Source organism: Peromyscus californicus, unplaced genomic scaffold (genome assembly GCF_007827085.1).
Source record: "Peromyscus californicus insignis strain IS unplaced genomic scaffold, ASM782708v3 Scaffold_23__1_contigs__length_62951481, whole genome shotgun sequence".
NCBI classification, from domain to species: domain Eukaryota; kingdom Metazoa; phylum Chordata; class Mammalia; order Rodentia; family Cricetidae; genus Peromyscus; species Peromyscus californicus.
This window is the reverse complement of record NW_026294534.1, coordinates 18,182,497-18,205,645: the sequence shown is the minus strand read 5'-3', so window position 1 is coordinate 18,205,645 and position 23,149 is coordinate 18,182,497. Positions and strand designations below refer to the sequence as shown.

At 43.8% G+C, this 23,149-nt stretch overlaps 1 protein-coding gene across 2 annotated transcripts; it reads left to right on the top strand.

Moving 5' to 3' along the window:
- The first annotated feature begins 414 nt into the window (after positions 1 to 414).
- Ash2l (ASH2 like, histone lysine methyltransferase complex subunit) lies at positions 415 to 21,837 on the top strand. Of its 2 annotated transcripts, XM_052751894.1 has the most exons (17): positions 415 to 612; positions 1,218 to 1,281; positions 1,405 to 1,550; positions 3,378 to 3,466; positions 4,157 to 4,251; positions 5,915 to 6,010; positions 7,307 to 7,402; positions 9,293 to 9,368; positions 10,150 to 10,167; positions 11,696 to 11,789; positions 13,442 to 13,659; positions 15,424 to 15,591; positions 15,839 to 16,032; positions 18,769 to 18,861; positions 19,997 to 20,095; positions 21,023 to 21,082; positions 21,186 to 21,837. In XM_052751894.1, the coding sequence occupies exons 1-17, from the start codon at positions 437 to 439 to the stop codon at positions 21,291 to 21,293; spliced, it is 1,890 nt and encodes a 629-aa protein (XP_052607854.1). In that variant the 5' UTR covers positions 415 to 436; the 3' UTR covers positions 21,294 to 21,837. The 2 variants fall into 2 exon arrangements, with proteins under 2 accessions (XP_052607854.1, XP_052607855.1); XM_052751895.1 differs by lacking the exon at positions 10,150 to 10,167.
- The last annotated feature ends 1,312 nt before the right edge of the window (positions 21,838 to 23,149 follow it).

Sequence of the window (23,149 nt, the reverse complement as noted above, 5' to 3'; positions counted from 1 at the left end):
CGAACCACGAGGAGGACAGCAGCTTACAACAGGTGTGAGCTAGCGAGTGCTGGGTTTTTTTTTTTTTTGGAAGTTTCAGACGTTTCATTAGGAACGTTCGCTCTGCACAAAACGGCGTAAAGGCAACGCTCTCTCTAATCCTCATATGCGCGGTGGCTCCCACTCTTAGCCACGAAAATGAGCGGGCTTTTTTTTTTTTTTTAAAGCAATAACGTACATCCTAGAGGAAAGCAAGGGAGAGACCTCGTGCCGCCCCAAATATTGGCTCTCCGTGTCCCGCTCTGCTTTTTATGGCCTTAAAGCGGGCTGCTCAGAGAGCGTGATTCACAAGCAAGCGGTGGGACCGGCGAAAAGTCGTTACCACTTTAAGAAGCAGCGCGAGGCGGCAACTCACGGAGCAGAAGCTATTCTCGCGAGAGCCGGCGCAGTGGCAGCCATGGCGGCGACGGGAGCGGGACCTGGCCCTGGAGCGGGCTCCGGTCCCGGTGCAGGAGCGGCTGCAAGTGCCACAACGGCAGAAGAAGGAGAGGCGGAGCCGGTGGCCGCCGGGGCCGGAGAAGGGCCGTCTGCTGCCCCGGGAGCGGAGCCCAGCTCCGGAGAGGCTGAGAGTGGGTAAGACATCCGCAGCCCACGAGAGCGAGCGCGGGAGGGCCCGCCCCTCGTGGACTCCCGCGGCTCGCGCCGCTCCGGTGCGGGGGGGGGCCCCCGGACCCAGGCCCTGCGGCCAACGGCTCGGTCTACCCGGGACCCTCTGCAACCCTGCAGGCTGCTTGGCAGGTTGGCTCTGAACTACACCTCAGACCTCATTTCCATCGGTACCAGTGGGAGCCAAACATGTTTTCCTGTCTCCCGCCTTTGCACCCCTTAGGACCTAGCTGGTCCCTCTTCTAATACTAGTTCCTGAAATAGCCCAGGAAGGAAACCTCCGGTCGTTACCGGTATGGGAGAAGTCACAGTCCTTCTGAAAGCACTAGGAAACCCAGATCTCTGTGACTCTTCCCCCAGGACCAACTTTATGCCATGTACACATTGTCTGTAATGACCAATTGAGCTTCACAGTCTTGAGTACATCCCTTCTAATTCGGACTGTTTGCCTGGGCATCCTGTCCAGGACAGACTTAGACTGGGAACTCCATCAATGTTTGGTTCAACGGGTTTTGTTTCGGAGTAGGTATTTTGAAGTTCATTTCTCTTGAAACTTCTTACTTTCTTTATAGGGATGCAAATTTGGTTGATGTAAGTGGTCTGGAGACAGAATCTTCTAATGGGAAAGATACTCTAGTAAGTATTATCTTCTTAGGCCTTTGAAAGACAAACTAAGATTTTGTTTAAAATTTTTTTAATCTAATTTTAAAAGTGTAGTCAGTCAGCCCATTTGATTCTCTTTCTGCCCTGTGCCTCCAGGAAGGTGCTGGCGATACTTCAGAAGTGATGGATACCCAGGCGGGCTCTGTGGATGAGGAGAATGGTCGACAGTTGGGAGAGGTGGAGTTGCAATGTGGAATATGTACAAAATGGTTTACAGCTGACACTTTCGGAATAGACACCTCGTGAGTACACTTTGTAGTCTTATAGAGAGCGCTGTGTAAAATTTCAACACGGGGCTGGAGAGGCAGCTCAGCAGTTAAGAGCACTGGCTGGCTGCTCTTCCAAAGGATGAGGTTTGATTCCCAGCATCCACATGGCAGCTCACAGGGGTCAGGGAACTTCAGTACCCCGGGATCCACTACCTTCTGGCTTTTGCTCAGATGTACAAGCAGGCAAAAAAACCTATAATTGTAAAAATTTGAAGAGAAGGGTGCATGGGAGTGAAAAAAAGGGAAATTATGTAATCATATTATAATCTCAAAAAAATGAAAAGCATTTTAAAAACAACACCAACGGAAAATTTTTTCTTCAACATATTCAGCAGTTGATTCAGTTTGTAGACAAAATGAGTGGGCAGTATTTTGTGCTCACCCTCACCCCTATTTAGTGACCGGTATGCTAACTGGAGAATTGTTATCAGTTAGTGTATTTTAAGTATTGAAAGCAGAGGCCTATTAGGTAGACTGTGGGTGTTGTCCTTGCTTTTAAACATACAACGATTGGGAAATAAGACTATACATTTAGAAGACATTATATAATTAGATTTGAGACTATATATTTTAAATCTTGTGTAGTTTGGGTTTGGTGTTTGCAGTGGGCAAAGCTTGTTGTTGCAGAAATGTGAAGGTGTGGCATATAGTTCAGTGGTAGTGAGTGTTCTTGCCTGCTGTGTGCAGAACCCTGGATGATCACCATCATCAGAAAGAAACTTTTGATTTCTCAAGAACATTGAGATAATCAGTGATTGCTTTGCCTAAAGCATACTTTGTTTCCTTCCTGATTGCTTACAATCTATCCCATAGGTATCTTATATTTTTCTCAGACAAAAAAAATTATGTCTAGACATGTGCCTATTCTGGAGAATATGATACGATTCAGAGAATTCAGAAAATCACATGATCCAGAGAGAAAGGTCTCCTTTTCTGTGGAGTAGCTCAATAGCTAATAGGTGAGCCTTTTTGACTCGGTCTGAATAAATATTAAGTAGATGGCTCTCTAATTGTAGCCCTGGCTGGCCTGGAACACCCTTTGTAGATTGGGTTGGCCTTAAAATTGCAGAAAACTGGGACTGGAGAGATAGCTCCGTGGTTAAGAGTACTGACTGCTCTTCCCTAGGATCCGGGTTCCATTCCCATATGGCAGTTCACAACTGTCTGTAACTCCAGTTGCAGGGGATTGGACACCATTACACATACATGCAGCAAAACACCATTGTACACAAAATAAAAATAAAGCATTAAAAAAAAGTTTCACATTAAAAAAATCGCAGAAATCCTCCTGCCTTTGAGTAAGTCTTTGTGGTTAAATTTTGAGGCCAGGCAGGGCTGCATATTGAATATCAGGCTAGCTAGGGTGATACCACCAGACCTTAGAAGGAAAAAAATGTATATTGAGTGGAGCTGGTGGTGCATACCTATAATTCAGGTACTTAGGAGGCTAAGGGAGGAGGATCACATTCAATCAGTATGGACTGTAGCTGCTTCTAGACTAGGACCCTATCTCAGAAAAAGCCAAAGAGTGGACTGGCGAGATAGCTCAGTGGATACACACTTCCCAAGCAAGCCAGGCAACCTGAGTTTGATCCCTGGAACCCTTATGAAGATGGCAGGAGAGAACTGAGCCACAGGGTTGGCCTCCCACACACGCACCTTGGCAAGTGTGCCCATACATGTATCATGTATACGCACGACAATAATGATAATAAATAAACTTTTTAAAGGAAGAACAAGTGAAGTCATAGAAACGTGTTCAGTGGTTCACTAATTCTGTGTAATCTGGCTCACCCACAGATCATGTCTACCTTTTATGACCAACTACAGTTTCCATTGCAATGTGTGCCATCACAGTGGGAATACCTACTTTCTCCGGAAGCAAGCAAGTAAGAATAACTCTGGAGTATTTTAAAAGATTGTCCCTTGGAAAACAAAAGGGATCCAGGTTAGCACACTTAGGATACCTTTGTTTAAGAACTGGTTGGAATTAACTTGCTATCTCCCTCTGAATAATGACAGTTGCCCATTTCAAATTTATTCAAAGTTACTGCTTTTGGCTGCCCCCGTTACTATTTTGTAGACCACTGTCTTGGTTTCTGTACCTGTTGATGCGATAAAAATACTCTGACAAAAGCAAGGTAAGGGAAAAGGTTTTGGGGGCTCACAGTTAAGGGTCACAGTGCATCATGACTGTAAAGTTGCAGCAGCCGGCCTTTGAGGGAGCTGGCCTCATTGACTTCATAATTAGAAACAGAGCAGTGTGTTTAAGCTCTGCTTGCTTTTCTCCTGTACAGTTCAGGGTCCCCTACCCAGGAAATAGCACTACCTGCAGTGGGCAGGCCTTCTGAACGCCACAGAATCGAGATAATCCCCCACAGACTGGCCATAGGCCAGCCAGGTGTGGATAATCCCTCCCAGAGACTCGGGTGGTCCAGCCAGATATGGATAATCCCTCCCTGAGACTCGGGTGGTCTAGATTGCGTCAAGTTGAAACATCACTTCTACTGTGTTGAATGTGCTCCTGTTGATAGAAATCCAGTATCACAGACACATCTTTTCCTTTTGTTTTTTGATAGATTTAAAAGAAATGTGCCTTAGTGCTTTGGCAAATCTAACATGGCAGTCTCGGACACAGGATGAGCATCCGAAAACCATGTTCTCCAAAGATAAGGTATAGTGAGAATTAGTGTAATTGCTGTATGCTAAAGAATCAAGTGAAACTTCTAGATATCCTCTTTAACCACTCTAGTCTCTTCCATTTTATGGTAAATCATCTAGTACTTACCCTATTTTTTCCATATGGGGAAATGATAATTTAACAGTTTCTTAGTAGGTGTCATTTGACTTAGCTGTTAGTATTATGAATCCTTAAATAAACTTGGTTGGCTTTTTGGAAGTAACCAAGTCATCTATCACATAATCAAGTCTGGTGTAAACCAGTCTCTATATAGCCTTGGCTGGCCTGGAACTTGGCGTCTTCAAACTGAGTCTTCTTGCTTCAGCCTCCCTGCTTCTTTCCCTAGAAAGAACACAGAACTGACTGCCTGGTTTCTGACCTCATCCTTGTCCCTGCAGTGAAAAATTGCTAACTGGCCAGATGAGGGCCATTATGGGCAGCAGGCAAAGATGGACAGGATGGGGGCCACCAAGATACACTGCTGTCCTGTAATTTCTATCATTACTTTAGAATGTAGTCTTGTGAAGAAACAGTACGTGTAACACACCATTGTGTTACAGGTCAATAGGCTCATACAGCTTGTGCTTACCATGTCTTTATTATTGTTTTCTCTTGTGCTTGAGTTAATCTCACAATTCTTTCATTGTGACCCTAGAATCGATAATACATAACTGCATTATTGTCCACTGAATTTCTGACATTTGATTGTCTCTCATCTGACCAGGATAGCTTTGTCACCTTGACAACCAAAACCTTTAACACGTCCCCATGTGTTTCTGAACTCCTTGATTTCGGAATGACAGAGTAGTCCAAACTGTCCTTATATTTTCCCCGATTTCCTTTTCTATGGAGTAAATACTTAGTTTCCAAAGGATTGGCTGTGCTGGTTCTGGAAGGTGATCTAAAATGGTGGTGTTGTAATGCCAGAAAATCAAGGGCAGACGTTGTTTTTATCTTGTAAGCAAGAGTTGGCAAGCTGGGTCACCATCAGAGTAGATGGAAAGGAGCCTTACAAGAGAAGTTTGTGGAATTTTTAAATTCATATTATGACTCTGGTTACAGAGGTTGTAAGTAAAGAGATGCATGAGTTAAGGGTATCTAGTTTATGATTTTGAGTGATCAGCAATTCTAAATATTAAGAGCGAGAATAGAACTCCACAAAGCAAGTTTAGAAGGTGCAGAACTCCCTCTTAATTACAGAGAAGACTAAAACATCCTCAGGACACAGATACAGAAGCTCAGGAGAGTGAACTTGGAAGTTGCCTTCCAGTTGACAGCCAGGGCAGGGAGTATAACTTATCCCCAAGTGGACTATAAGCCTGAGTACCAACAATCCGTGTGTACTTACTTGAGATCTCCATAATGTCTGTATTTGGTTGGTGGTTTGTGGTTGCTTGAGACAGACTTTTACACTTCCACTCTGTTGCCCTGGCCTGAACCTCACAGCCACCTCCTACCTACGCCAGGTGCTGAGACTGAAACTGAGCCACCCTGCAGGCTGTGGATTGTTTTTGAACAATTGACTATTTGTCCAGTACTTAGAGCTACAGGAGGATCTTTGTTTTTATTGTAATGAAGTCTTTAAAAAAGGCTACTTTGTGTGTGTAACTTTGAAAGCAGTTTTAATTCTTAATAGACTTTTATTTCTTAAAAATAGGATATTATACCATTTATTGATAAATACTGGGAGTGTATGACAACCAGACAGAGACCTGGAAAAATGACTTGGCCCAATAACATTGTCAAAACAATGGTAAGTAAATGAAAATTGAATAGAGGTGATCAGTTTCAAAATGCCAGTATTATTTCTGACAGTTAAATTATATTTAGTTTGAAATAATGTGACAGTTGAGAAAATGCAAATAATTTGATATTAATAATTGAATGAGATACAGGTAGTTATAAATTTTAATATTTTTTCACACAAATTCAGTTAGTAACAGTGTTTTATGTGAATGTCATTGTCCAAAACTGCTCTTATGCTCTGAAACCCTGTCTGCAACTTTTTGGTTTGTTTGTTTTGTTTTCTTTAGAATTTATTTATTTTTTATGTATATGTATGTGTATGTGCTTGAGTGTGTGTGTATACCACGTGTTTCCAATGCCCATGAAAGCCAGAAAGGACCACAGGGATCCCCTGAAATTAAAATGACAGATGGTTTGAGTCACCTAATACTGATGCTAGGAACTAAGCATGGGTCCCCTGGAAAAGCAGCAGGTGCTCTTAACCGCAATTTAATTTTATACTAAACTTGGAGACCATTTTTGGGTTTTGATTAAGTAAAAAAAGTCTTGTTCTGAACATTAATTTTAGAAGTAAGGAGAGCACTTGGGGAGAATTCAGCAGTAGCTGCCCACTCTGTGAGAGGACAGAGGAGAGTTAGGAAGCACTGGCTCTCACTTTTCTGTCTGTTTGTCCTGTGTCGGGTCTCTTGTAGCCCAGGCCTTGACCTCAGCAGTAGACACAGGGGACTGGACTTCTGACCTTCCTCTACCTTCCTCTACCTTCCTGTACCTTCCTCTCCCTCCAGAGTGCTAGTCACGGTCGTGTCCCCCTTACCTAGTGTCTGTGCTGTACTCGGGTCCAACCTGTCTTCATGCGTTCTGGGCAAGAACTCATCAACAGAGCTACTGCCTAATGTGGGCTCTCTCTAAGTGCCTCTTTCATTTTTGTGGTCATGATTCATTTTCCTTCTCTCTCTCTCTCTCTCTCCCTCTCTCTCTCTCTCTCTCTCTCTCTCTCTCTCTGTATGTTTGTTTGGTTTTTTTTGTTTTTTGAGACAGGGGGTCTCTATGTAATCCTGACTATCCTGGAACTCACTTTGTAGATTAGGCTGGCCTTGAACTCACAGAGATCCTCCTGCCTCTGTCTCCCTGAGTGCTGGGATTAGAGGTGTGAGCCACCACCTCCTGGCGTAACTTTCTAATAAGATGATCCTTAGGGTTTTTTTAGAGTACAATTAAGAATTGACATTTGAAGTTGATGACTAAACATCTGCACCTCTAAGTAAAAAATGTTCATTATTACTAAGATACTGTTTCCTCATAGAGTAAGGAAAGAGATGTCTTCTTGGTAAAGGAACACCCTGACCCAGGAAGCAAAGACCCAGAAGAAGATTACCCCAAATTTGGACTTTTGGATCAGGTACATTAATCTTCCTTCTTTCATTCTCCCTCTCTCTCTCTCCCTCTCCTTCCTTCCCTCCCTCCTTTCCCCCCTCCCCATAGTGAAGCAAGTTTGGTTCACACTGGGCTGGAGATGTGCTGAGTTGATAGAGTGCCTGCCTAGCAGCACTGCATAACCTGGGGTCATGGTGTGCTCGTGGTAGAGCACTGGGGAGGTGCAAACAGGAGAGTCATGGGCTTGAGGCCATCCTGGGCTACGTGAGGCCATCCTGGGCTACGTGAGGCCTTCTCTCCAAAAACAAGAGGCTGAGGAGATGGCTCCTGCTTCATTTCTTGTTGTGCAAGCATGAGAACTTGAGTTCATATCCCCAGTTCCCCAGTACCCACATACAAGCCGGAAGTTAGCAGCATGCATCCATAAACCCAGCAGTGTGGGGCAGAGACAGGCAGACAGGCAGATCCAGGAGCTTCCTGGCCAGTCAGCCAAAATGCCAAGCTCGGGTTCAGTGAGAGACAGTCTCAAAAAATAAGGTAGCGCCAGTGCTTGCCGCTCAGGCCTGATGACCCAAGTGATCTCTGGGGGCCGTGGTAGAAGGAGAGAGCCAGTTTGCAAAGTTGTCCCCTGGTCTTGTCTTTTCTATTTTGGTTTTTCAAGACAGGGTTTCTCTGTGTATCTCTGCCTGTTCTGGAACTCAGTGTGTAGACCAGGCTGGCCTTGAACTCAGAGAATCACCTGCCTCTGCCTCCCGAGTGCTGGGATTAAAAGTGTGCGCCACTGCCACCCTGGAAAGTTGTCCCTTAACCCCTGCATTTGCACTTGCACTCACCCACATACCAAGAGGCAGCTTGATAGAGGATGCTTGGTTATGTGCAAGCCCCTCACGCAACACACACATGTATCTACACATGCACACAGAATTGTTTGCATCTGTCTGTCAAAAACACAAAAAATAGGCCCAGAGCATGTTGGACTCCAGTTGAGTGGTTATTGATACCTGGAGGAAACACTCACCTTAACCAGTGACAAGTGTTTTAACTTTGTGTGACAGATCTCACTGTAGCCAGGTTAGCTTAAACTCACGATAGTTGTTCCTGCCTCAGCCTTACACTTGCTAGGGTTACGTGTGTGAGCCACCATGCCTAGCTCAGGAACCAGTTTTGATTCTGGTTGTTCCTCATTGTTAGGGCTTATTTTTTGTAAGTTTTTTCTAATCTTTCTGTTACCTGGAATTTTTCTCCTAAAAACATTCTTTGTGGTGAAGAAATTTTGGAGAATATGTGTTGCTAAAAACTTATGGTAAAAATTAATTTCCATTTTTTGTTGCATGGCAAAGGACACATTGGCAACTAAGAAGGCTTTTCGATTTGCCATAAAATGCTTGATTTGCTACCTCTTTTTGAGATGAGGTCTGTCAGTGTGGCATAGACTCAAGAACTCTCTGTTCTCGGCCCCCTCTTCCTAGCCACTGTAGTGGAAGCCGACCACTGCCTGTATAGATTTGAAGAGCTGGGGGTGTGTCTCAGTGGCATTTTTGTGGAATGGCCAGTGGAAATTCAGATTTCTGCCTCATCAATGGAAACACACAGCTGTGTGAGCCCGAATTCCTGGAGAGCAGAACGAGGGGATCTAAGCACATTGGCCTTCGAGGCTCGCCCTCCTCCACCTGCTTGGTTGTTGAGTCTATTCTGGATCCATCCTGACCTGCTACACACGCACACGCACACGCACACGCACACACACACGGTCCTTCATGAATTTATGAAGCATCCAACTTGGGGACCTTGCTGGCTTGCTTTTTAGGATTATGGCTTTCATTTTCTTTGCTCTAATTTTGTCTGTTTTTTGAGCAATTGCCAGATTAATTTGTTCATGTGACCTTTTTTTTTACTAGGCTATTTCTTCTTCTAGGATCTTAGTAACATTGGTCCTGCTTATGACAACCAAAAACAAAGCAGTGCTGTGTCTGCTAGTGGGAACCTAAATGGTATGTGCTTAAATATCCTGTCGAAAGATTTGTGAGTTATGAAACCCTTGCCTAGAACTGGGGGTTCTGTAGGATGACCCAGACTTGAGTGATTGCTAAGCTGCATGTGCATTCAAACTGAGATTTCAGCAGCTGGCCAGACACTTGGGAGATGACGTGGGAGAGCCCTCTGGCCACTTTACAGCAGGTCGGTCTCAGGAGGAGTACTTTTAATATGTTAGTTATACACATTTATGGGATGTACTCTGAAGCTCTGATTATGTGAGCATTAATAATGTCTGAAATGACACAGATTTCATGTACTGTTTCTGTAGACTTTCTGTGTTGTTAGATTTCACATCTGTATCATAATAAACTCTTAATTTGGGGAATCATTTGTTCCCCACCCTTTTCCATAGCTCAGCTGTCACTTGGTAAGCTGTCTATGTCCATCTCATTTTCTTGCCCTGAATTTCAGCATATTCATATGACAAATTTCTGTATGGATCACCCACTGTGGCACCCCCCCCCATTCCCTCTAATTAATAGAGGGAGTAATCTTCGCTGCTAATCTACTGAGAACCGGGGGTGGGGCTGAGAGGTAGCTTAGTGGATGGCCATCCACACATGGCATCACTCATTAACTGTCTGTTAGAATTGGAGCATCTTAGCTCTATAAATCCTATCCAGTTAACACTCTAAGGTGTGTCGGAAATACAAGTGTATTTATTATCTTACACCATGCTTTCCCTTTCTAACTGTTGATGTTTGACAATACATAGTGCCGCTTCTGTTCTTACAGGTGGAGCCACTTTGGGAGGTGAATCCTCTCTGTCTTCTCTCAGCCTCAGACTTAAGTATCTTGTGGTTTGAAGTGCTTTTTGCTGAGCTTTGTAGAAGCTAAACTACGTAATTTACAGCGTTGTGAAGTGGTGTGGCGGCACTTACTATGGAGCTGTAGTCAGTTCAGTGGTGGGAATGAAAGCTTGATGTTGTCATATTCTGCATTCTAACGTAGCCAGCCAGAGTCCTCTGCGGTGCTGCTTGCTCTGTGCAAACAGCCCTACATGGCAGCAGAGGATTTGGCAGGTTTTGATTGATAGTTATGTCATCACAACTGTTTAACATTAAACCTTTTATGAGCTCTATGAATAACAGCCAGGTTCATAAAAGGACATTCTGCATTAATCTGGTACTGTGTGTGCAGAATATGACCTGCCCTTCATGTCTTTATTCTTTTTATTGCAACAGAAATGCTGATAATTTCCAAGCTTGTCCCAGATTTACATATAGTACTCTGCAGTTGTTTACATAAAGGTGTTTTTCTGCAGTTCAGGGACATTTTCTGGAAAGAGAAAAACAAACTGAGAGACATGATAGAAATGGACAAAAATTACAACAAAATACAGAAGGTAATACTTCTTGTGACCTGATATAGCTAAGTGTTCTAACATAAAATAAATAATTGTTTTATTTGCCCTAAATTCCACAAACCAGGTTCATATAATGTACTGAATTCATTGGCTCAGTCTTCAGTGTAAGATGTGGAACTAAAAACTGCCTACTAAATTTCAAGCCTCCATTCTCGAGTCATGTAACTGATGAATTTTCAAACACTGGAGAGAAACACCTTTTTAGTATTCTGTTTTTGTTCTCTGTTTGGTGTACTTTTGTCTTGTTGGGTAGTGCTTTAAGTAGATACCGCCTTCTTATGTTTATGAAATAAGCAGTTCAAGCGAGTGGACACTGACCTACAATCAGGACATTCTCATCGATGTTTGTATTGAGTGGTGAAAAACAATCCATGCAATTGTTTTCATTCTTTTTTAGCTGTGGGTGCTTGAATCTGAGTACAAATGCATTTGTGTCACAGCCCCATGAAGTACCATTGGTTACAGTCCATTAGAAAGGGCTGGAGAGGGGACTTGGCCAGTGAAGGCACTTGCTGCTAAGCCTGGTGGCTTTAGTAGGTCCCTGGAACCCATGTAAAGTACAGATACAACTCTACAGAGTTATCCTCTGACCTCCGCATACATTCATTGATTGGTGGATTGGTTATTTAATCTTTTTCTTTTTTTTTTTTTTAAAGAAGAAAGGAAGGTTGAAGATATAACACAGATACCAGGCATATTAGATTTGTGTGACCTTACTGTCAGAACTGGCCCAGGACGTTGGCTGTGAGATACAGTGGATCCTTTCAGAACCAGGCTAAAATCCAGTCTGCATCAAGAAAAATAAATCTCTGTGATGTTACACAAATGCACATTGGTGAATGGTAGTCGCCATGGACTTTGAGGCCCTTGTGCCTCCACAGTGGCTCTGTGAAAACATGTGCCTTCTCTTCAAAGGGGGAATCGCAGCAGGAAGCAGTGGGAAAGGAAGAGGAGCCAAGCGTAAACAGCAGGACGGAGGGACAACAGGGACCACCAAGAAGGCCCGAAGGTGGGAGCTCCCCACCCCACCTACCCTCATCCCACCTACCCCACCCCACCTACCCCACCCCACCTACCCTCATCCTACCTACCCCACCCCACCTACCCTCATCCCACCTACCCCACCCCACCTACCTCCACCCTGTTTATTTGCTGCAGGCAAATCCACCGAAAGGGAAAGAACCGTCATGTTAAGGCTGAGAATATGGGGGTTGTTTGTTACTGTTGAGTTCTGAGCACCTGGTAAGACAGAATAAGTTCCAGTGAGGTCTTCTCTATGAACTCATGACTATAAAAACAGACCCTTGCACTGGAGACAGTTCAGTAGTAGAGGGCTTTCCTGCATGTGTGAGGGTGAGGCTCCAGGTTGAATTCCTAGCGTTGAAACGACAAAAGGCCCAATAGTAGTGTCTTCTGTTCTGGGGAATAAAGTTCCCTTAGGAGAGCCCTAGAAAGAAGGCTACATGGGGAAGAGGAAATAAGGCTTACTAACTGTTAGCTCCTCAACTTCTGCCTCTCCTTTCTCATGTCTCTTCCCTTCCCTTTGTCCAAAGCTGAGGTGATGAACTCCAGGTCACTTCTGATTTAGACTGGCAGCCGAGAGTAAATCTACTGTCTCCAGGTTTCTATCCCTTGATTTATATATCGAATAACTACAGAAGGCCGGAGATGTGTGTAGTCAGTTCATATACCGAATGAACTACAGAGGGCCGGAGATGTGTGTAGTCAGTTTATATACCGAATAAACTACGGAGGACTGGGGATGTGTATAGCTCAGTTGGTAGAGTTCTTCCTAACATATACAAAGCCCTGGGTTTGATCCCAGAACTGGATACCCCAGGAATGGTGGCATAGGCCTGTAGTCCTTCACTGGGAAGGTAGAAGTAGGAGGATCAGGTTGGCAGGGCATCCTCAGCTACATAGTGGATCTGAGGCCAGCATGGGATACAGAACTCTTTGTCTCAAGAACTAAAGTGGGCCCAGAGAGACAGCTGTGGTCGAGCACTTGTTGGTCTTGCAGGGTATCTGGATTGGTTCCAACACTTACATGGTGACTCACAGCCGTCTGTAACTACAGTTCCAGGGGAATCTGATGCCTCTTTCTGGCCTCCGTGGACGCCAGGGAGATGTACATGCAGGCAAAACATTCGTACACATAAAATAAAAATAAGTCTTTTGAAAATGAAATAAATGTGTTAAAAGAAGCCACCCTCATTCACCCTGTTTCTCCTCCTCCTCCTCCTTTAGTATGGCTGCTCAGTTTGTAAGACGACAGGGAGTGCGTGTGTAAAGATTCCTCAGGCCTTAGTTGTCAGTCCCTACAAGCTACACGTGATTTGATGACATTTTTGTTGTGGGTAAGGTGATTTAATGGAGTTAAAGAAAGCATTTGTTGTAAAGTTGAATGTGTTCCACCAGAAACAACAGATCAGAGGCCTTTTTTCTTTAAAACTGAGACAGTTTCTCTGTTTTACCCGGGCTATCCTGAAACTCACTCTGTAGACCAGGCTGGCCTTGAACTCAGAGATGCCTGCCTCTGCATCCCAAGGGCTGGGATTAAAGGTGTGCACCACACCGCCTGGTTTAGAAGCCTTTCTTCAGGATAGAACACAGGTGCACTAGAGTGCTTCAGTTTCTTCATTGAATCTTTCTTTTTTTCAGTGACCCTTTGTTTTCTGCTCAGCGTCTCCCCCCTCATGGCTACCCTTTGGAACACCCATTTAACAAAGATGGCTATCGGTATATTCTAGCTGAGCCTGACCCTCATGCCCCTGACCCGGAGAAGCTTGAACTTGACTGCTGGGCAGGAAAACCGATTCCTGGAGACCTCTACAGAGCCTGCCTGTATGAACGAGTTTTGTTAGCTCTACATGATCGAGGTGTGTACGTTTAAATGATGATTTGAAAATGGTGCTGGTTAGTTTTTTTGTAATCTGGGAAGAGGGAACCCTAACTGAGAAAATGCCTCTACCAGACTGGCCTGTGGGCAATCTGTAGGGCATTTTCTTGATTGATGATTGATTTGGGAGGGCTCAGCCTATTGTAGGAGATGCTATCCCAGGAAGGTGGTTCTGGGATACATAAGAAAGCAGTCCGGTGGGCAGTGGTAGTACATGCCTTTAATCCCAGCATGTATCAAAGCTCACATGCAGCAACACACCTCCTCCAACAAGCACACACCTACTGATTATTCCCAACAGTTCATCTGCTTTGGACTAAACGTGCGAGTATATGAGCCTGTAGGGGTCATTCTCATTCAGATCACCACAAGCCCTCCTTAGGTTTACTTCATGATTCTAGTTATGACAGTGATGTCATGGAGGTAAGCTTTGTTCTCATAGTGCATCTCTTCCATCCATTACTGATTACTAGACTAAGATGGTGTCTTCTAGGCTTATCTGTAGCAAGCTTTCTCTTGGGCCACCAACCAGCTCCCAAATCATGACAGGGAGACTTCTAGTTAGTTAATAATGCTCATCCTTATCTTATACATAGCTAGCGCTTAGAACTTAACCTGTTTCTCTTCATCTACATTTTGCCTCGGGACTTCTTACCTTTCTTCTGTATGTCTTTCCTGCTGTCTCCTGGCTGTCTGGCTTCTGGCCCCTGCATGACCCTCTTTTTCTGCCTCATTCTCTTTTCCTTCTCTTTCTTTCCTTCTTCTAGAGCCTAGATTTGGTCTCCTATTTACTCTCTGCCTGCCAGCCCCGCCTGTCCTCCTTCTGTCTAGCTATTGACTATTCAGCTCTTTATTAGACCAGTCAGGTGCCTTAGGCAGGCAAGGGGAAACAGTAACACATCTTTTCATAATTAAACAAATTCATCATAAACAAATGTAATATTCTACAACACTTACCTACTGTCATAGTTTTACAAGGAGGTATGTTCTTTACTACCCTGTAACATTTCTAGTTCAACAGTATGTTGTGTTGAGTTAGGGTTGGACCAGAGGAGAAGTGTGATTGGATCATTGGCTTCTTTGAAGATGCTCTGGCTTCTGGAACCAGGATAAGTTGTTGGGTGTCGTATCTCTTCCCAGATCGATAAGGCTTGGGCTCTGTTCTTCTGCAGTAGTCAATGCCACGGTACTGGTTCTTTGTTTCACTGGTTAGGGGGAAAGCCCCCTCTCCACAAGCCTTCTCACATCTGCCTGCCTACCTTACGTCACTGTTATTTTTCTCTGGTTGTTCTGTTGTTGTTTTGACTGGTTTGCCTAAGCTGGCCTCAAACTTGTAGCCTGCAGGGATCCCACTGTAGCTGCCTGAGTAACAGTTTTCTGGTTTCGGTGGTGTTGCGGTTACAGATGATACCTTTTAGAGACGCGGACAGAAGGGGCTCCCAGCTATGCTGGACTGCAAACACGTGACCTGATAATTCCTGCCGTTCTCTTCTTTTTACAGTCTTTTTGTTGGTGTTTGAGTCAGGGTCTCACTCTTACCCTGCCTGTCCTAGAACTCACTCTGTAGACCAGGCTGACCTCTAACCCACAGAGACCAGCCTGCCTCTCCCTCCCAAGCGCTAGGATCAAAGGTGTGCGTAACCACACCTGGCTCTTTTTCTTCGGCCCTTTTTAAAAATCTTTGTGTAGTCTAAGGGACTCGGGTCTCTGAATATCTCAGATCTTTGACTCTCTTTCACTGCAGCTCCCCAGTTAAAGATCTCTGATGACCGGCTGACTGTGATTGGAGAGAAGGGCTACTCCATGGTACGGGCCTCTCACGGGGTACGGAAAGGTGCCTGGTACTTTGAAATTACTGTGGATGAGATGCCACCAGATACTGCTGCCAGGCTGGGCTGGTCCCAGCCCTTGGGTAAGCAGGGGGCACTGTGTGAGCCTCACAGAAGGGGTAATCTGGCTCATGGTTTATGATTACTGGTTTTACTAGATTATGGTCTTAGAATTAAATTCCTGAAGTAGTAGCCAGTTTGGTATTCCTAGAAAACTGTAGAGATGGTTGGTAAGCGGTTTACAAAGTTGACTGAAGAGGTGTGGAGAGAACAGTAGAATCAGAGTTAACTGTACCTGTCTGATTTCCATGTGTCTTTTCATTGGGACAGGTAACCTTCAGGCTCCCTTAGGTTATGATAAATTCAGCTATTCTTGGCGGAGCAAAAAGGGAACCAAGTTCCACCAGTCTATTGGCAAACACTACTCATCTGGCTATGGACAAGGAGACGTCCTAGGGTTTTATATCAATCTTCCCGAAGATACAGAGACAGCCAAGTCACTGCCGGATACTTACAAAGATAAGGTGAGATTGCCCTCCTTCAACAGCATCCTGGCCTTGACGACCCGTGGCAGTCAGAGCCTGTAACTGTTGCTTGAGGTCTGTTGTGATGGTACCCCATGGTGTGTGTGTTTTCATATCCTGTTATATGAGTGCTTTCAGAAATAGCAATACAATGCAAAGAATTAAGGGTTTACTACCTGAGTAGTCCCCTAAATTCTACCATTAACATGTTATCAATTTATCCTTTTTTTTTGTTTTTTTTTGTTTTTGTTTTTCGAGACAGGGTTTCTCTGTGTAGCTTTGCGCCTTTCCTGGAACTCACTTGGTAATCCAGGCTGGCCTCGAACTCACAGAGATCCGCCTGGCTCTGCCTCCCGAGTGCTGGGGTTAAAGGCGTGCGCCACCACCGCCCAGCCAATTTATCCTTTTTTATTATGTATGTACCGCTGGAAAATTGATAGGCATCATTGTAATTCCCCTTATAGGTACGTCTGGAAATGTATTATTAGTCATTGTTCAACTTTGTTTTTTTATATATATGTATATATTTTTTAAGGAAATATGCAAATTTTAAGTTTTTTCAGGTACAGAATTCTTTCCAAGTTTTTTTTTTGTTTGTTTTGTTTTTTTTGTTTTGTTTTTTTTTTTTCTTTTCTTAAAGGATTTTAGGATTTAAGTCAAGCCCAGGGCTTCTACATGCTCAGCCACCACCTTGCCACTGAGCCCCGTCTTTTTTTAAGTTGTTACGTATGTGAGTGTTTTGCCTGCGTGTGTGTATATGTATGCACCATGTGTGTGCGTGGTGCCTGAAGAAGGAATTGGATTCCCTAGAAGCAGAGATCTAGGTGGTTGTGAGTTGTCATGTAAATACCATGAATCAGACTGGGTCCTCTCTACAAGAGGAACAGTTGTTCTCAACTGCTGAGCCATTTCCAGCCCCCTTTAAACAATTTTTAAATTGCCAAGAGGTGGTGGCACATGCCGTTAATCCCAACACTCGGGAGGTAGAGGTAGACAGATCTCTTGAGTTCCAGGACAGCCTGGTCTACAGAGTGAGTTCAAGGACAGCCAGGGCTACACAGAGAAACCCTGTCTTGGAAAAAAAACAAAACAACAAAACAATTTTAAATTTATTTACTTTTATTTTATGAGTATTTTGTTTTTTGTATGTATGTGCACTATGTGGGTACCTGTGCCCAGAGTCCAGAATAGGACAGTGGATCCCCTAGGACTGGACTTTACAGATTGTTCTGAGCTCCCATGTGGGTGCCAAGTCCTCTGGAAAAGCAGCCAAGTACTCTTAACTACTGAGCCATCTCTCTAGCCCCTCTATTCAATGTTGTTGTTGTTGTTTAAGATTTATTATTTTTATTGTTTAAAGATTTATTTATGTACTTTGCGTGTACATCTACACACCAGAAGAGGGCATCAGATCCCATTATAGAGCCTCCATGTGAGTGCTGGGAATTGAACTCAGGACCTCTAACTCAGGACCTCTAGAATAGCAACCAGTGCTTTGAACCACCAAGCCATCTCTCCAACCCCAACCCACTATTCAGTTTTAATGGTGCCTTTTTTAAAAGGAGATTTCTTTTAAAACTATTTTTAAGTGTGTGTGTGTGTATGTGTGTGTGTATACACCTGATGTACCACTCAAGAGGTCAGATGTGTGAGTGTGATCCCACTAGAGTTGTAGTTACAGGTGGTTGTGAGCCACCTCCCAGGGGGCTGGGAACCAAACTCAGGTCTTCTGCAAGAACAGTAGCTGCTCCTAACCACAGAGCCATCTCTCCAGCCCTGATGGTGTCTTCTGATGAACCAAAATGTTAAAGAAGCCTATTTTCTTGGGTTTTCCTTCGGTGTGTCTTTCGGTGACTTAGTAAGTATTGATGTGCCCACGAGTCATGAAACTGTCCTCCCATGTTTACCTTTGGCCTCGAATTAGGTCACGGATGGCTTACTTTTTGTATAGGGTAGTGAGCTTGAACATATTTTTCCCCTTAGGAATAGCAAATTGTTCCAGCTTTGTCTGTTTAACTGCATTCTCCACTGAATTTCTTTGGTGTGTTTAGTGAAAATTCAAACAGTCATACAAGTAACTCTTCCAGTGATCCCAAAAATGTTGTTATAGAATAAGAAGTTTGAGGCTCTGTGGAAAATTTTCCCCATAATTTTTCAATTAATTTGCCTTCTTTAATAGGTATTTTGTGTATTTTTTTTTAAGTGTATATGTATAGTTCTCTTACTAAAGGCTCTTTTGGGAAATGTTTAACAAACATGGCCAGCTAGTCTCTTTCAAAAAGCACTTAGGAGCCAGGTGCTGGTAGCACATGACCTTCAATCCTAGCACTCAGGGTAGAGGCAGGAGGATCTCTTTGAGTCCCAGGACATCCAAGACTGTCACGCAAAAAACCCTGTCTTGAAGGAGAAAAAAAAAAATGAGCACTTAGGAGCCAAGCATAGTGGCTCACACCTTTGATCCCAGCACTCGGGAGGCAGAAGCAGGCTTTTCTCTGTGAGTTCGAGGCCAGCCTGGTCTGCAGAGTGAGTTCCAGGACAGCCAGAGCTACACAGTGAGACCCTGTCTTGACAAAACAAAGCAAAACAAAAAATACTTAGGAATTGAAAAATTCACAAAACTCAGTGGCAAAGACTTTACAAGGACGTGGCACTGTTTGTGTGAGTCTGACTTTGTTTTCTCCATGGTGATGTAGCTGATTCTTCAATATCTATTTTTTTTCTTTCTTGATTTTCAAGGCTTTGATAAAGTTCAAGAGTTACTTGTATTTTGAAGAAAAAGACTTTGTGGACAAAGCAGAGAAGAGCCTAAAACAGACGCCCCATAGTGAGGTGAGTCACAGTCATAGACAAGTCAGGATAATAATGCTTTGAAGAGCCAGACTCCTGGAGGATAAAAGAGGCAGTGGCGGTGGCGCACGCCTTCAATCCCAGCACTAGGGAGGCAGAGGCAGGTGGATCTCTGTGAGTTCTAGGACTGTCTTGACTGAGGCAGCTGAGGCCAAAGGGTACTGAGGGAAACTGAAAAACTTGGCTGCCTGCAGCCTAGAGCTCACTTCAGCCCATCACCTGTGTCTTGTGTAGCATGAGAATGTTCTTTCTGGGACGCTAAAGAAAGGGCTGGAAGGACAGTGACCTGATAAGGAACCATGCAGGAGATTAAAGAAGCCAGTGAGATAGACACTCTTCTTGAAGGAGATGCCAAGGACAGAGGGAGACCGGAACTAGAGGAGGAGACCCTGCTGTGTCACTTGGAGATAGCAGGGGCTGGATGGCTCACTCTGTCCTCTAGAACTCTCCCTGCCTTCCCTTCCCAGGAGCATCTGAGTCAACCTCAAGAGCCAAAGATCAAAACAGAAAGGGGAGTGAGGAGAAGTTAAGTTCTGAGAAGCCACATGGGTCAGTGGTAGAAGTGTGGGATAAAGAAACTAGAGCTCTCAATGTTTTAGGGGGAGAAAGTCTATCAATTAAAAGCTAAAACAGGCAAACAAAAGCCCTTGCCAGAAACTCTGATACTTCTTACAAATACAGTGTAATGAAAGCTGGTGTGTGCACATGCCTGTGAGCACAGTGCTTATGAGGTGTAAAGCAGGAGTTTAGAGTTACTCTCAGCTGAGAGTGAGCTGGAGGCCAGCCTGGACTACATGAGACTGTCTCAGTCCCTCCTCCAAGTAAAGTATAATGAATAATGGAATATTCATTATATACATAAGGGTATATGTAGCATGGAAATTCAAAAACAAGCTTAAAATCAACCAAAATAATTTATGTTTATATATTAATTTACTTGAAAAGTCTAAAGTAGCATATAAATTTAAGATACGATATAAAATGTATGTTATTCTTAGAATGAGTACATTATTGTCATTCTGCAGGGAGTATTAAGTATTCCACAATTGAGGTTTTTTTTTTATTATTATTTTGTTCTTTTAAAAATTCTGAAGAAAAACCTTCATCTTTGTTTCAGATAATATTTTATAAAAATGGCGTCAGTCAGGGTGTGGCCTATAAAGATATTTTTGAGGGGGTTTACTTTCCGGCTATCTCGCTGTACAAGAGCTGCACGGTATGTACCCTGCGTTTGGTCTGTCATATGACTTAAAGGAAGTGTGTGGATGGGTTGTGATGAAAGAGCCATTGATTTGGGAGGAAAGTGATTTCTAGAAAGAAGTCCGAACAGCCTCTGGGAGGCCTGGAAATGTACACACATCTGGATGTCTCAAGTATTTGCAGATGTTAGTATGCACTGTGCTTTGCACGTGTCATTGTTTAATATGAAAGATACAAAGCATATGCACTCGTGAGTCATTGGTGTCGTATGTTTGATGATATCATATGTGTACTGCCATTGGTAACTATTGATTATACTTAAAAAATATATATACCCAGGAGTGGTGGTTCATGCCTTTAATCCCAGCATTTGGGAGGCAGAGGAAGGCTGATCTCTTTGAGTTCAAGGCCAACCTGGTCTCCACAGTGAGTTCCAGGACAGCCAGGCCTATGCATTGAGACCCTGTCTCAAAAATAAAAACAAAAAACAAAAAGCCCTGCATGAAGGAAGGTTATTGCTTGTTCACAGAGGAAAACATAGCACATGATGATTTCCATGTAGTAGTGTCATTACCTCTCTATCAGAAGAAGATTAGGAGACCTATAGGCTGCAAACAGAAATCAGTGAGAAATCTACTTCTACCTAGCGCTTGATAGACATTAGGGTGTTGACCACTTTTAACAATGTTAATGTATCTCTTGTTCCATTTTAACCTAATTATCTCAGCGACATTGTTTTTATTTTGAAACAGGGTCTGCTATGTAGTTCAGGCTAGCTTCAAACTCAGGATCCTCCTGCTTCAGCCTCTCTAGTGTTGAGGTTACAGGCATGCACCACAGTTCCTACTTCCTGTAGTTTTCCTTTAAATATCCCCTGCCAAATGAAACGTTTGTTTTCTTTTTCCATTTTTTCCCGTGTCTACTTGAATTGAACTTATCCCAGGTTTCCATTAACTTTGGACCATCCTTCAAATACCCTCCAAAGGACCTCACTTACCACCCTGTGAGTACCATTAAAATGTCTACAATGCATCCTCAGCATCTTTGTTTCTTGCTATGGCTTTTGTAATCACTCGTTTCCCTGTTTGTTTGAATTCCTCCTACAGATGAGTGACATGGGCTGGGGTGCTGTGGTAGAACACACACTGGCTGATGTTTTGTATCATGTGGAGACAGAAGTGGATGGAAGGCGCAGTCCACCCTGGGAACCCTAACCAATCCTTGCTTTGGAAAGCTTTCTCTGGAATAATATTGGGGTGTTGCTTTTGTTTATAAAGTGTCAAATGTTTTCCCAAAGATGCTGCAATACACTTTTTGTCGATGTAATAGAGACTGGCTAGGTGGACTGCAGCTGTTTCCCCACCCTTCAGCATTCCCTCCCCTCTTCCAGCTCCCACTCTTACTTTGTGAGTGCCATACACCAACAGCTGCTGATTCTGAAGAGCCCACAGACTCCCTGTGAAACTGGTGCTGTGCAACGTGCCTGCCAGCAGGACTTGTTACCTTCCTGTATTTTCTAAGAAGTGAATAATCATGCCCATGCAGATAGTGTATTTAAAGATGTTGGCATCCCTCCTGGTTTCTGAGAGGGGCTGAAATCAGTGGCAGTACATTCCAGAGCAGTCTAAAAGTTACCTTTTATTGGTGTGGAGTTTGGGGATCTGTGAAGCTAGTGGGTTTCTACGAACTGTAATTGTGAAAGGAATTTGCCTGCAGGTTTAACACTTAGATCTTTTCTCCAATAAAACTTGTTCTCAAGCTTGTGTGGTCCTTGTCTTCACTTGAAGTTGAATTCCTCCTGGTGAGTGTCAGCAGTGTGAACAGGAGCACTGGAAGGCTGGACAGGCTTCCGACTTAGACCTCACCCTCTTCCTTTGCTCTCTTCTGGTGAGTGTCAGCAGTGTGAACAGGAGCACTGGAAGGCTGGACAGGCTTCCGACTTAGACCTCACCCTCTTCCTTTGCTCTCTTCTGGTGAGTGTCAGCAGTGTGAACAGGAGCACTGGAAGGCTGGACAGGCTTCCGACTTAGACTTCACCCTCTTCCTTTGCTCTCTTCTGGTGAGTGTTAGCAGTGTGAACAGGAGCACTGGAAGGCTGGACAGGCTTCTGACTTAGACCTCACCCTCTTCCTTTGCTCTCCTCCCCCCTGGGCAGCCAGGCTTTTCCACTGTCCTGTGGAAACTGCAATCTCCAAGAGAGCAGGAGTGGAGGGCCTCCTCTAGCTCTCTCTTCTCTTTGATGTTGTTGGGTGTTGATGTGTGCAGGTTTTCTTGCCTGCCTTCCTTTCTACTGGCCAGCCAATGGTTAAGATACAAGAATGACAATGATCCTTCCTTTAGGAGGACTCCTTAGTGGCCTCCCTTTTAAAATACATCGGTCTGTGGCAAATGCAAACCCCTAGAATTACCTAAAGGCTGCCCTCTCTAGTTGTTTTTTTTACCTAAGTGCTAGGTAAAGTGATTCACCAGGAGCTAGGTGGGAGGCAGAATTATCAGAGCATTCCTATTGTTCTTCTAATTACTTTGTTTTGCTATTTAAGAATTTCCCCAAGGTTCAGGTGAATATCGTCTTAACACAAATGGCAATACTATTACACCTGTCTCCTGCTGAATCACTCATCCATTCAGTATCTTTGTTTGGTTTTGTTTTTTGAAGCAGGGACTATGTAGCCTGGCTGGCTGCAGACTGACAGAGATCTGCCTCCTTTATGGGCTAGGATTAAAGATGGATCACCACAATTGGCTCATCCTTTTACTATCTTAACAAGAAAACTATTGGAGTCGGTATTGTAAGCTGGGGTCACAGCCTATCAGTTTCTAGACACCTACTAATGCAAGGATTGGTCGGAGAAAGACAAGCCACTTACAAAGTGAGACCATGAAGTTATGAGTAGAAACTAGAGGTGAAGTATTAGCATGTAAATAGCCATGTATAAGTCTTCTGTTCTACCTCAATATAAAACTAGATGTTTGTGTATTTGGCTTTCATATGTTGAAGGTTACCAAAGTAGTGCTTTACTTAACAATACTTAGTGTCTGAAAGGAAAAGGCCAAATGGTGGTGGGTCATA

Excerpts from the sequence above, each read along its gene's own strand:
- Ash2l (XM_052751894.1), top strand. The coding sequence starts at position 437 with ATGGCGGCGACGGGAGCGGGACCTGGCCCTGGAGCGGGCTCCGGTCCC. Across the intron at positions 6,011-7,306 it reads ATAACATTGTCAAAACAATG|AGTAAGGAAAGAGATGTCTT; the intron begins GTAAGTAAATGA and ends GTTTCCTCATAG. Across the intron at positions 16,033-18,768 it reads CGGATACTTACAAAGATAAG|GCTTTGATAAAGTTCAAGAG; the intron begins GTGAGATTGCCC and ends TTGATTTTCAAG.